This window comes from Enhydra lutris, unplaced genomic scaffold, assembly GCF_002288905.1.
Source record: "Enhydra lutris kenyoni isolate GAN:26980312 unplaced genomic scaffold, ASM228890v2 scaffoldscaffold4, whole genome shotgun sequence".
Taxonomy (NCBI): Eukaryota; Metazoa; Chordata; class Mammalia; order Carnivora; family Mustelidae; genus Enhydra; species Enhydra lutris.
The window spans coordinates 37,304,464-37,318,226 of NW_019154088.1; the positions used below are offsets into that span (position 1 = coordinate 37,304,464).

The 13,763-nt window shown below is 35.2% G+C and overlaps 1 protein-coding gene across 1 annotated transcript in view; it reads left to right on the plus strand.

Moving 5' to 3' along the window:
• LOC111140527 (gem nuclear organelle associated protein 2) overlaps positions 1-13,347 on the plus strand; it is a 21,755-nt gene extending 8,408 nt beyond the window's left edge. Inside the window, exons 6-10 of the mRNA XM_022492757.1 lie at positions 2,097-2,141; positions 3,247-3,315; positions 7,245-7,355; positions 10,149-10,207; positions 12,896-13,347. Coding sequence (XP_022348465.1) covers positions 2,097-2,141; positions 3,247-3,315; positions 7,245-7,355; positions 10,149-10,207; positions 12,896-12,935 — 324 coding nt within the window. The 3' untranslated portion in view covers positions 12,936-13,347. The remainder of the gene's footprint in view (positions 1-2,096; positions 2,142-3,246; positions 3,316-7,244; positions 7,356-10,148; positions 10,208-12,895) is intronic.
• Positions 13,348-13,763: the final 416 nt, after the last annotated feature.

The window sequence follows — 13,763 nt, forward strand, 5'->3', positions numbered from 1 at the left end:
CTGGGATCGAGTCCCACATCGGGCTCCTTGCTCAGCAGGGAGCCTGCTTCTCCCTCTGCCTCTGCCCGCCATTCTGTCTGCCTGTGCTCGCTCTCCCTCCCTCTCTCTCTCTGACAAATAAATAAATAAAATCTTAAAAAAAAGAAACGAAAAACAAAGAAACTGCAAAGGCTATAAATAGCTCACAGAAAGAAAAATATGAATTGCTCTTATATGAGAAGATGCCATATTCACTCACCATAGAAATGTAACTCCTAACTCCACTGAGCTGCTATTTTTCAGGTAACGTTGGCAAAGGAAATTTGATAGCTCTTTTAACAAGGGCTGGGAAAATAGGTACTTTTATACATGGTGGTGGGGTATAAATAGATTCAGGTCTGTAAGCAAACTAATTTGGCCCTGTTTCTTACACAATCTGTTGTTTTTTTTGGATAATACCCTAATGGATGTTATATTTCAAAATGTATTCTAATTGGACAAAAAATTACAACTTACTTAGCTTATTATTACAAAATATATGAAAGTAAAATACACCATGTGGAAGAACCATTTAAGGAGGCAGAGTTAATGCATATCCCCTTAACTTTATCTAAAGTCAATGCTATTTTCTTTCTTTCTTTTTTTTTAAAGATTTTATTTATTTATTTGGCAGAGAGAGATCACAAGTAGGCAGAGAGGCAGGCAGAGAGAGAGAGAGGGAAGCAGGCTCCCCGCTGAGCAGAGAGCCCGACGCGGGGACTCGATCCCAGGACCCTGAGATCATGACCTGAGCTGAAGGCAGGGGGTTAATCCACTGAGCCACCCAGGCGCCCAATGCTATTTTCATAATGAGGGCTCCCAGCATTAAAACTTCAAAATACCTTTTTTTTTTTTTTTAAGATTTTATTTATTTATTTATTTGACAGAGACCACAGCGAGAGAGGCAACAGAACCAGGGAGAGTGTTAGAGGACAAGCAGGCTTCCTGCCAAGCAGGGAGCCCAATGTGGGGCTCAATCCCAGGACCCTAGGATCATGACCTGAGCCGAAGGCAGATGCTTAACAACTGAGCCACCCAGGCGCCTCTCAAAATACTTTTTTTTTTTCTTTGAAGATTTTATTTATTTATTTGACAGAGGGATAGAGATCACAAGTAGGCAGAGCAGCAGGCAGAGAGAGAGGGGGAACCCAATGTGGGGCTCGATCCCAGGACCCTGAGATCATGACCTGGACCGAAGGCAGAGGCTTAACCCACTGAGCCACCCAGGCGCCCCTCAAAATACTTTTTTAATTGAATCAGCTTAGGTTTGAAAAAAATTCTGAGTGCCCTTTATTCCTGAAAATGTTAGCTTTAGCTGCAGATTTTGAAAACGTGTGTGCAGCATATTAATATAGTATCAATAGTATCATAGTATTAGTTTAGGAAATTTCATATTTTAATTACGTCATTTTTAAATTTATATATTCAAATTGCAAAATATTTTTTGAGGCATTACCAACGTAATAGTTGATAGAATGTTTTATTATAATGGGTAATGAAGGAATTTCCTGTTAGTCATTCTTTGTTTTTAAAAATTGTGATAAGAAACTCACGAGTTTGGGGGCACCCGAATGTTTATACCAGCATTATTATATATATTTAATATATAATAATATATATGCCATATCTTCTTTATCCATGCACATATATATATCTTCTTTATCCATGAAAAAATATATATATTTATATATATAAAATAAAATACTGTGGAATGGTATATTATAATATATAATGGAATACTATAATATATATTATATATATATATAAAATGGAATACTATCCAACCATCAAAATATGAGATTTGGGGGTACCTGGGTGGTTCAGTGGGTTTAAGCCTCTGCCTTTGGCTCAGGTCATGGTCCCAGGTTCCTGAGATTGAGCCCCACATTGGGCTCTCTGCTCAGCTGGGAGCCTGCTTCCTTCTCTCTCTCTGCCTGCCTCTCTGCCTACTTGTGATCTCTGTCTGTCAAATAAATAAATAAAATCTTTAAAAAAAAACCCAAAACTCAGGAGTTTGAAAATAATGAAGCACCCTTTATAATACCATTTAGTAAATTTCAGTCTCATTTTTCTTTCAGATTGGTTTTCCTCCCTTGCTTAGTATTGTTAGCAGAATGAATCAGGTAAAATCCATCCAATAATACTGATGTATGTATTTTGTTGTTTTAATGTGTATGAGAGTATATAAACACATTCATTGAATGCTTACAGTACATAAAGCCCTGTCCTAACCTCATTAACAGTTGTTATTTAATTCCCAGTACAACTCATATTGAGAATTATTATTAATATCCAATTTTTATAGATAGGAAATGAAATTGAAAGTTAAGTGACTTGCAGGTGCTTTCAGCAAGTTCTAATGGCACCCTGGGATTTAACCCCAGTTTGATCTAATTCCAGAGCTCATGCTACATCATGTTGCTCAACTCTTCAATTGTGTATATTTCAGTTTTAAGTCTTAGATTCTGGGGTTTGAAGTAAAACTGAGGTTAGATCGTTACTTCTAGTTCCAGATGTCCTATATATCCCATTAAGAATGAAATAGATAATTTCTTGGATCAAATGCTTCTTCACTCTTTTAGGATGAAGAACTCTGTTATCCATTTAAATAGCAGATGAGAAATTTGATTATTTTGCCTTCACATAGCTTTGGGTGCCCTTGAAAGATAAATTTTTTTAAGTGTAGTGCTCTGTTGTAAATCCTATACTGGCTAATAGTCTCACTTGATCATTTGCTTTAAAATACTGTAATCATAGTAAATTCAATGAGTGACTTTTGTTAAGTGTCCAATTATGCTTGAAGAAGCAAGAGAATATTTTCAACAGTTTGATAAATTCTATCTATATAGCTTTAAAACAGATCTTTCTCTAGCTAACTTTCTCCTTATATTTTTACTTTGACTTAATGAAAATAACTTGAAGGTATTATGCAGGGGAATTTTTCAAGTATTTTTAAACTAAGTTAGTGGTTACAGACTAAATCCTCAGGTTTAAACCAAGGTATTGATACTTGAAAGTACTTAAAAATATTTGTCTAAAAAGCTTCTTCTCTGAGTGAGCCATCTAACCAAATTACTAAATACAGTCAGTTTCTCTGGAAGTCTAAAGAATGGGACTATTTTTAATATCAGAGTTGCTTTTTAACTAAACTTAATGAAACCCATGTTGAACTTGCCTTTGTTTTATTACTAATACATTTCTTCTACCTCCCCCTTCCTCTTTTTTTAGGCAACAGTAACTAGCGTATTGGAATATCTGAGTAATTGGTTTGGAGAAAGAGACTTCACTCCAGAACTGGTAGTATTGCATCTTTTTATTTTTATAATGCAGACAAAATTGTGTATACTTGTTTTATATATGAGATATGACTCTAAGGAATATTTATGGATATGTGTGGATACACTTGCATATATAACCATGTGTACAATGCGAACTATGCTTGCTTGCAGTGAAATAAGGAACTTAGAGTAGAATGCAAATCAATATTATACTTTATTGAGAAAGATTTGCCTTGGAAAAAGTCAGCTAGAGTTTATTTATATCTTGGGAGAAGCAACTTGTCTCACTGCAGTCCAGTAACAAATAGATCACTGACTGACATCCAGTTTGGACATCCCATTATAAGTAGTGCTGGCTTAAATAAATTTGAAATGCATTTTCTTTTTTGTGTGTGTTTTGTATATATGTGTTGTTTTTGTTTGTTTGTTTTTTAAGTAGGCTCCTTGCTCAATGTGGAGCCCAGTGTGGGGCCTGAACTCATGACCCTGAGATCAGTCAAGGCCTGAGCCGAAATCAAGAGTCAGACGCTCAACCTCTACTGAGCCACCCAGGTGCCCAGAAACAGTGACTTTAAACATTAATTTTTTTTTCCCCTTAAGTGCATGTGTTATATAGTAGAGATTTAAAAGAATAAAATATAAAAATGAAAATCTAGTGATTTTCACATAAGAATGTGATACTTAAGAGACTTCTCAAGCTACCGAGATGAATGTCAGGCTTAAAAATTTATACATTATATTGCAATATTGGTTTATCCAACTCTTGAGCTCAGCCCAGGTCTTGATCTCAGGGTTGTGATTTCAAGCACCACGCCCAGCATGAAGCCTACTTAAAAAATAAGTAAAAATAAATAGAGATAAAATCACTGTTTCTGATTCAGTGGCCACACATGTCTTTTATATATTGTAATATGTTATTCTGGGTTTTTTATCTCCAATTTAATATATATAGTTCTGTATGATAATGTAACTCATATAATTTCCATTGTCTTAATGTCTCATGGTTTACTTGGTTCTCTCATTATTGACTATTTGGGTTCTTATATTTTATAATCATGACTAAATTACAAACATTTATAACAATTTAATTTAATTACCATTTTCTCAGGATATTGCTAGAGTAGAATTATTGAATCGGGGTTTTATAACCTTTTGTTACATTTTGCTACATTGCTTTCCAAAAGGAATGAACCAGTTAATAGTGCCATCAGCAAAGGTTTCTTCTTTTTCTCTGCAGCTCCACTTTAAGTTGAACCATGTACATTTGCCATTTTTGTAGGTTAAAAACATTTGATTATCAGTAATTCCATATGTTCAATCTAATGATTATAATCATTTTATAATTTGCTTGTTTTCAAATTTAGTGAATTTACAATAATACTTTAAGTAAATGTAATTTGTATTCCTTGAAAAAAGTGAGTATTTTTCCCCATCATAGGTATATTAGGTATACCTTCAATAGATAACTTTGTATATATTCATATTACTTGTTCATTGGAATCTGGATGTTGAACTCTAAATTCTACATCGATTCTTTCTCTCTGATAGTGACCTTTTAGCAGTATTACCTGACCTGTTTTCCTTCTCTTCCTTAAATCTTTATTTTATTAACTTTGTTGTAAGATTTTTTTGGAATTTTTTTTTAACTTCTGAAGATTTCCCAAGGTAATAAGGTGATAAGCTTGGCTTTTCCTATTTATTAGTGAGAGCATATTACCAAAAAGTAGCTATATTTGTCAGAGGAACTGACAGCTGATTTACTAAATCTTAACCTAATGAACCCTTTGCTTCTAACCTTGAGTCAATATGTCTCTTAAATCAAGGGTATTCAATTCTTCTATCCAATTAACCATGTTATCAGAACTTTCCTATTAAGAATATCAGTGTATAAAAACCTATATTACAAAGTTTGCTTATCATAAACTAGCAGAAGGAAAAAGGATCTCTTTTCTTAAATGTCTTTACTTGGGATTACTTTAATTTCTTCTTGAGAAATAAATACAGCCTTGCTATTCATCCAAATGTGAAGGTATTAAAGAATATGTTCAGCTCTTTTGTTTTGGGTTTTGTTTTTACATTTTAGTATCGCCACAGTGTGTTCACTGACTTTGAGAAAAGGTGCCTCTAAATATAAATATATCTTAGACCATCAGTAGAGGTTTAGGAGCCATTTGAATACCTGAGTGCCAGTATATACGGTAAACGCAGCCCTGAGAATTCGAGCCAAGTTTAAATGTATAATAGTTTTTTTGATGTAGAAGAGAATTCCACTTACTATTTATAAAAGAAACTTGGATGTGAATCTTTTGTTTAAGAAAAAGTCTTACTGATTTGGGGTAGCTTGAGGAGCTAATTTAGTTTGTTGCATGAATTGCTATGTAAACATTGTTTAATATTCTTTAGGTTTCTCCAGAGTGATTTGTTCCTCAGAATAAATTCAGTCATATACACTGCTGGTGGAAATATAATTTGATATAATTTTTCTGGGGTACAATTTACTGATTATATCTCAGAAACATTTATGAACATACATACCCTTTGATACTACCATTTTATTTCTAGGAATTTAGCCCAAAAAACCAGAGATGCTCTAAAATTTATGTTCAAGGATATTTATCACACTATTTTTTATATAACAGCAACAAATTAAACCTGAGTGCTCAACAATAGGAAATTGGTTAATTATGGTGCATTCAAAATGGAACATTCATTCCATAAAGATCTTAATTTAAGCTCCTGTTGTGTTCCAACTCTAGACTTGGTCCTAGGGGTATAATATCTATCATTATACTCTCACAGAGTTTGGGGAAAAAAAGAATAAACCAGCAGTGACAGGGAAGTGTTTGGTTAAGGAGTATTTATATAAGTGTTATGTTGAGATGTTATTAATCCCATTTAACAACATGGGAGATACTTACTGTGTATTGCAAGTAAAGAAGATGGCTACACAAGGTTACTACCACATTATTAATGTTACTGCAATAATGGAACTTTATTTTTTTATGTTGTACATATAAATATGCTAAAGATAAAAATTAGCACTTTTTTAAATTAGAAATTTTATCTGGATGGGGTTGCGGTTGTGTTTTTTACTTTGTGCTCTTTGTATTCTTTAGTTTTTCTTCATTGAGTATTTTTTCCTTTTGTAATTGAAAAAAAAAAAAAAATTTCAAAAGAGGATGGGGATGGAGTGTCTGGGGGGCTGAGTCAGTTAAGTGTCCGACTCTTGATCTCAGCTCGGGTCTTAATTTCAGGGTCGTGAGTTCAAGCCCTGCATTGGGCTCCATGCTAAGCATGGAGCCTACTTTAAAAATAAGTAAATAAATAAAAAGAGTGGGGATAGATTGTTTGCCATGGTACTTAAGGAAGTATCAAAACATTTTTTATAATTTTTTTAAGATTTTTTTTTTAAGTAATCTCTATTCCTAGGATGGGGCTTGAACTCACAGTCCCAAGATCAAGAGTTGCATGCTCCACCAACTGAGCCAGCCAGGTGCCCCTCAAAACATTATTTCATCTAGAGTATAGTTCCTTTGTATAGACAAGGGGCAAAGTTATAAACTTATAAAATTATTTATTTGTATATCTGTCTATAAAGGGCAAAGGAAAAATATGTGTCTTAATTTTTGCAAGGATTATGCACATCTTATTGTAGTTTTCTGCCTAGAAATCAGGACTTCCATTATAGTAAGAATCTCTAAAATGAACTCTTTGGAACTAAGGGTATTTGAAGTGTCCAATGTCCTATGTCTGTGGTAAGAAGATACAAGAGATATCAGCTGGCTGTCTAGATGATCCCTTGTTGTCTATATCCAAACATAATACAGTTAATGTTACATTAATTTATTCATAGCAAATAACCAGACACAACTTTGGACATTTTAAAAAATAACTTAAACTTAGGGTACAGTATTTGCTACTTACTACTTTTTCTAAAATCCTATTTAGGGAAGGTGGCTTTATGCATTATTGGCTTGTCTTGAAAAACCTTTATTACCTGAGGCTCATTCACTGATTCGGCAGCTTGCAAGAAGGTGCTCTGAAGTAAGGCTCTTAGTGGTAAGTTATAGCTTACTATTTCAAATTGAAAGTGCTCATTGATTTATGTAGTAATAAAAAAGGATTACATTGAAATAGGAAAATGTGGAATATTTTATTAGTCAAGATTAGATTTGGCCACATAATTTTAAAAAGCCCAAAATAACAGTAGCTTAAATAAAATGGACATTTTTTCTTAGATAAAGGAAGTCTTCAGGTGGACAGAGGAAATCTAAGATGGCAGTAGCCCAGGCCTTTGAGTTCTGCCTCATGTGACTTCGGTTGCCAAGCTCACCTCATGGTCCAAGGTAGCTGCTGGAGTTCAGCCATTATATTTGGTTATAGGAACTAGAAAGAAGAGAAGGTTATCCTCTAACAAAGCTTCCCAGAGGTTTCACAAGCACATCTGGCTATATATCTAGCTCATTTAGCCAGACTTTAGTCACATGGCCATTAGGAACTATGGGTAGTGTTTACTTTTAGCTGGGGGGACAGGGTGCCTAGGTAAAAATGAACTTCTTTGCTAAATAGCAAGGGAAAACAAGAAGCTGGAGTGGTCAACTAACAGTCTCTGGTGCAATGATTGTTTTGAATACCTGCAGCATTATAATATAAATAAACTTTATGCCAGATTAAGTCCACCTGTGATTTTTTTTCTTTCATCCCTCCTTTCCCTTCCACAAAATGCATACTCGTTCTCTATTGACTACTCACAAATATTTTTGTTAAACCGTGATACGGCCCAAACTAGCTTCTGTGGCTTGTACTCCAAGCAGAATATACTTGCAACTCAGTAAATATTTCACATGTTTTGTTCCTAGACCTTATTTCGTCTCCAGAAGTGCCTTTTCACTCTTCCAGTCTGCATCTAAATCCCATTTAGTTTTCGTAATCTGGCTCATATTCTTTTTTTTTTTTTTTTTTAAGATACCAGTGAGTTTATAGGTAATTACTCTGTGACATAATATTTACATTTTTATCTCAGAATCAGCTCATTATATTTTCCCCCATAATATTTCCTGATTCATATAGTTTTTCCCCAGGTAAAATTGCTTTGTACACATCTTAGCCTTATGTATGAAAAGGTAAAATTTGACATGTATTTCAAAAATTTTTTTTGTTGTTTTTTTTTACATTTTTTTAATTTATTTTCAGCATAACAGTATTCATTGTTTTTGCACCACACCCAGTGCTCCATGCAATCCGTGCCCTCTCTAATACCCACCACTTGGTTCCCCCAACCTCCCACCCCCCGCCCCTTCAGACCCCTCAGATTGTTTTTCAGAGTCCATAGTCTCTCATGGTTCACCTCCCCTTCCAATTTCCCCCAACTCCCTTCTCCTCTCTAACTCCCCTTGTCCTCCATGCTATTTGTTATGCTCCACAAATAAGTGAAACCATATGATAATTGACTCTCCCTGCTTGACTTATTTCACTCAGCATAATCTCTTCCAGTCCCGTCCGTGTTGCTACAAAAGTTGGGTATTCATCCTTTCTGATGGAGGCATAATACTCCATAATGTATATGGACCACATCTTCCTTATCCATTCGTCCGTTGAAGGCCATCTTTAGCAAGACAGGAAACAACATGTGTTGGAGGGGATGTGGAGAAAGGGGAACCCTCTTACAATGTTGGTGGGAATGCAAGTTGGTGCTGCCACTTTGGAGAACAGTGTGGAGATTCCTCAAGAAATTAAAAATAGAGCTTCCCTATGACCCTGCAATTGCACTACTGGGTATTTACCCCAAAGATACAGATGTAGTGAAAAGAAGGGCCATCTATACCCCAATGTTTATAGCAGCAATGGCCACGGTTGCCAGACTCTGGCTCATATTCTACCACTTTCTATGATACTCTCCCTGATCCTAACAACTAAAAAGAATTTCTTCATCCTCTGTTTTTCCAGTATACTTCACATTTTTTTATGGGCACTTTACACATTTTTCTTTCATTAAAATTAATGTGGATATTTCATCTTCTCTGCTAGTATCAGGTAATGTGTTTTATTCAGCTTTGTTTCATATAGTGCTTGACACAGATTTGAGTACACTAACATGGAAGTGTGTCCCAAGTTTGAATTAACATGTGACATGTCTGTTACAACATTTCTCGATAGGTTATTGTAACTTTATCCTGAAATGTATAAAATTAAACTTCACATTCTATAACATCACTTTGTAAAATATATAGTTCAGCAACTACCTCCATATAATTGAGAACCCTGATCTGCTGGACTATTTTCTGGTATGTCTTAGGCTAGAAGCCACGATTTCAGTCCTCAATTTTAAGTTCTTTAAAATATTTTAAAATAGTTTTCCGTACTGTGTAGTTAGGACTTTAGGGGGGGGTTGCTCCCCTACTTGGGAACCGGAAAAAATCTTTCTTCCAAGTTATTCTCCTTTGAATCTTCAACTCTTTATTTCTTTTCCCTATTGAGGACCTTTCTTTAAAAGTTCATGTCAGGGGCCACCTGGGTGGCTCAGTCGTTAAGCATCTGCCTTCAGCTCAGGTCATGATCCCAGAGTCCTCGGATCAAGTCCCACATTGGTCTCCCTGCTTAGCGAGGTGTCTGCATCTCGCTCTGCCTGCCGCTCCCCCTGCTTGTGCCCTCTCTGTGACAAAATCTTTAAAGATCATGTCAGATGTTTCTCAAGGGTTGTTAGCTCTCTAGTTTTCTCCTTTTTCTTTGAGGTTTTCTACTTCCATATGATTATTACTATTATCTAACAAAGTTTCATGTTTTGCGTATTGAAATTTGTTTCAAAAATACTAGGGAGAACACTCTACATTTTTCTGATTTTTTTTTCTTTAGGACAGTAAAGATGATGAGCGGGTTCCTGCTTTGAATTTATTAATCTGTCTGGTTAGCAGGTAAGTAATCCTTGATTCCTTGCTTTATAATAGTGTTACTAATGGAAAATACTGTTTTCATTTTCAAGCAGAGGAAATTGAGGTAAAAGGAAACAATATCATATATATCTCAATTCCCTATATTTCGAGTTTTCTCTATAAATAATGCTGCAGTGTAGATCCTTATACGTTATAGCTCTGTTATTTCCTAAGGGCAAACTCTTAGAAATAAGTTGAAGGGCTTGCATGTATTTTAAAATTGAGATATTTATTAATAGTTGGCCTTCCAGAAACTCATATCTTTCTGTGTTCCCATGAAAGTGTCAGTGAGACTGCCTGTCTTCTATTCAACACTGGGCATTTTCAGTTGATACAAATATTTCCATTCTAATAACAAAAAGATACAAATTATTTTTATTTGCATTTGTTTAATTACCAGTGAGGGTAAAAAAATACTTTATTTTATTGTAATTTTTTTTAATTGCCTGTGTTCTTTATTCATTTTCAGTTTGGACATATTTTTATTTAGAATGTGTTTGATTTCATTTCTTAACGTTGAAATTCTACCTGGAATTTATCTAAAAACATTCTCATATTCTGAATTCGTGTGTATGAGTGTATGTGTGTATTATACTTACACATATTTATTTCAAGTCTCTTTCTGGACTTGAAATTTTTATACATTGGTCAGTGTTTTTAATCTAATGCCAATACCTTTCTAAAGCTTTATATTATGTTTAAATATTGATAAGGGAAATAATCTGTGTCCATTATCCTTCCTCAAACAAGACACTTTTTCAGAATACACATGTATTCAACATATAGTTTCTCAATCTATAATAATTATGCTGCTGGTGATAATTAATACTTAACTAGGCACTTTGTGCCACGCATTTTTCTTAGTGCTTCATAATAGAAACTCATTGAATCCTTAGAAGGTAGGTGCTATTACCAATTACAGATGAGGAAACCATGGCAGAAAAAGATAAAACAATTTTCCTGCCATCACAAAGCTAGTAAATTGTAGGGCTAGGATCCAAAAACAAGGCAGCTTTGCTCCATAGCTAAGCTCTGGACTATGCTCGTATCAAACTACCTATCTCTTGGTAATAAGGATTAAATGAAAGCCCTAGGCGCTATGTATACTGGGTCTTTAATCCTTGGAACTCAAGAGTTTTTTCTTTTACTTTCACAGGTGAAGACACAGGTTCAGAAACATTAATTAGGGTTCAGTAAACTAGTACTGAATGGAATCAGAGACTTAAATATAACGTCTGACTACTAATCCACTGATACTTTATAATGTGCAGTTATGAGAAAAGCAATATCGAGTAATTGGTCATGGTTATTTTTTTTTCCCTCAGAACATTACTTAAAAATGAAAAATAAGTTCTAGGCCAGAAAATTTTCTTAGACTATATAGGCTTCACTTAAGAAAACCTGCAGGGGCACCTGGGTGGCTCAGTGGGCAATAAGTCTCTGCTTTCGGCTCAGGTCATGATCTCAGGGTCCTGGGATCAAGCCCTGCATTGGGCTCTCTGCTCAGCAGGGAGCCTGCTTCCCCCTCTCTTTCTGCCTGCCTGTCTGCCTACTTGTGATCTCTGTCTGTCAAATAAATAAATAAATAAATCTTTTTTAAAAAAAGGAAAAGAAAACCTGCAGAAGAGGGGTGCCTGGGTGGCTTAGTCAGTTAGGCGTCAACTCTTAATTTTGGCTCAGGTCATGAACTCAGATGGAGCCCCGTGTTGGCCTCTCTCCCTGCCCCACACATAATAGTTTCAGAATAAATATACTAACAGTGTTACTGATAGTACAACTACTAAAATCAGTTTAAGAATTCTTTGCAGTTCTTTTGTCTCTGGTATATCTCACTAGGGACATATACCAGAACATCACATGTAAGATCACTTGAAATTATTCTCCTCTGTGTGGTTATGCCAGCAACCTGATAAAGATTCATTTGGTTGGGTTTGGGGATTTTCTTTTTTTTTTTTTCATTTAATCTTGTTTTATAATTACATAGAATATTTACATTGTTCAAAGTTAAAATTTTAATTCAGGATGCATTTGAAATATTTTAGAACCCACCTTTATCCTCTCTAGCCTTTCTCTCTTCTGTAGTTTTCCATTTTATTAATTTTTGGTTTACCCTTCTATTTACTGTTTCTTTCTAAAAGTATAAGTATATATAAATATATCTGCATTCCTACACATCCTTACAAAAGGTAGCATAGTAAATATACTATTCTATACCTTGTTTTTTTCACTTAATAAATCCTAGAAATCACACTATATAGCAGTGTATTTTCCTCATTTTTTTAAAAAGATTTTATTCATTTATTTGACAGAGATCATAAGTAGGCAGTGGCGGGGGGCAGGGTGGGGGTGGAGCGGTGGTGTGGAGTGTGGAGCAGGCTCCCTGCTGAGTAGAGAGCCTGATGCAGGGCTCACTCCCAGGACCCTGAGATCATGACCCGAGTTGAAGGCAGAAACTTAACCCACTGAGCCACCCAAGTGCCCCTCATTTCTTTTTATAAAAAAAGAGACTTTTATAAAAAGCCTCAGTCTTCCACTATGTAGATATACCATAGTTTAGTCAATGAGTGCCTTTATTGATGGATGTTTGGGTTGTTTGTGGTGTTTTGCTATTATAAGTAGTGCTGCTACTAATATTTTTAATATACATGAAATTCTTTTTTTTTTTATTAGGTATTTTGACCAACGTGATTTAGCTGATGAACCATCTTGATTTGGCTGGTCTCTCTGGGATAGAAGATACTTGTGATGAAGGCAGCCTGAGTCTGAGGATGTACAGTGACAACTCAAGTGAGAATTGAATCCCATCTTCAACATTATTTGAAGGGTCTTCATCTTAACCTGTGCATTTCAAGTTGACATTCAGAAGATATATTGATTTGAGTGTCTGAAGTATTCTTTGGAAAATCCCAACCAGCCAGTTTGTGACAGAACAGTTTAAACAGTTTTCTATAATTACATGTTTTTAAAACAAATTCAGTGCCATTTATTGGTGAAGCATCCTGTACAGAAACTGTATAATAAATTTTAGAGATCATTGGTGCTTTTTCATTGTTTCTTTATATATATACACATAAACTCTTACTGAAAATGTGTTTTGGTTATTAAAGTCTTGTTTGACTCTTTTTTTTTAAGATTGTGTTTGTTTATTAAACAGAGAGCATTGGGGCGCCTGAGTGGCTCAGTCTTTAAGCATTTGCCTTCTGCTCAGGTCATGATTCCAGGGTCCTGAGATTGAGCCCCAGGCTCCCCGCTCAGCGGGAAGCCTGCTTCTTCCTTCCCCCCTCCCCCTGCTTGTGTTTCCTCTCTTGCTGTCTCTCTCTCCCCATCAATTAAATGAATAAATAAAATCTAAATAAATAAATAGAGAGAGTGCACAAGCGGGGATTGGCAGAAGGAGAGAAGTGGACTCTGCTGAGCAACAGGCAGTCGCTTAATGGACTGAGCCACCCAGGGGCCCCTTGTTTCACTCTTGAGCAAAACAAAAGACAATGAATAGATGTCCTTAGAATTAAGATAAACTTGGTTAAATGGCAAATGT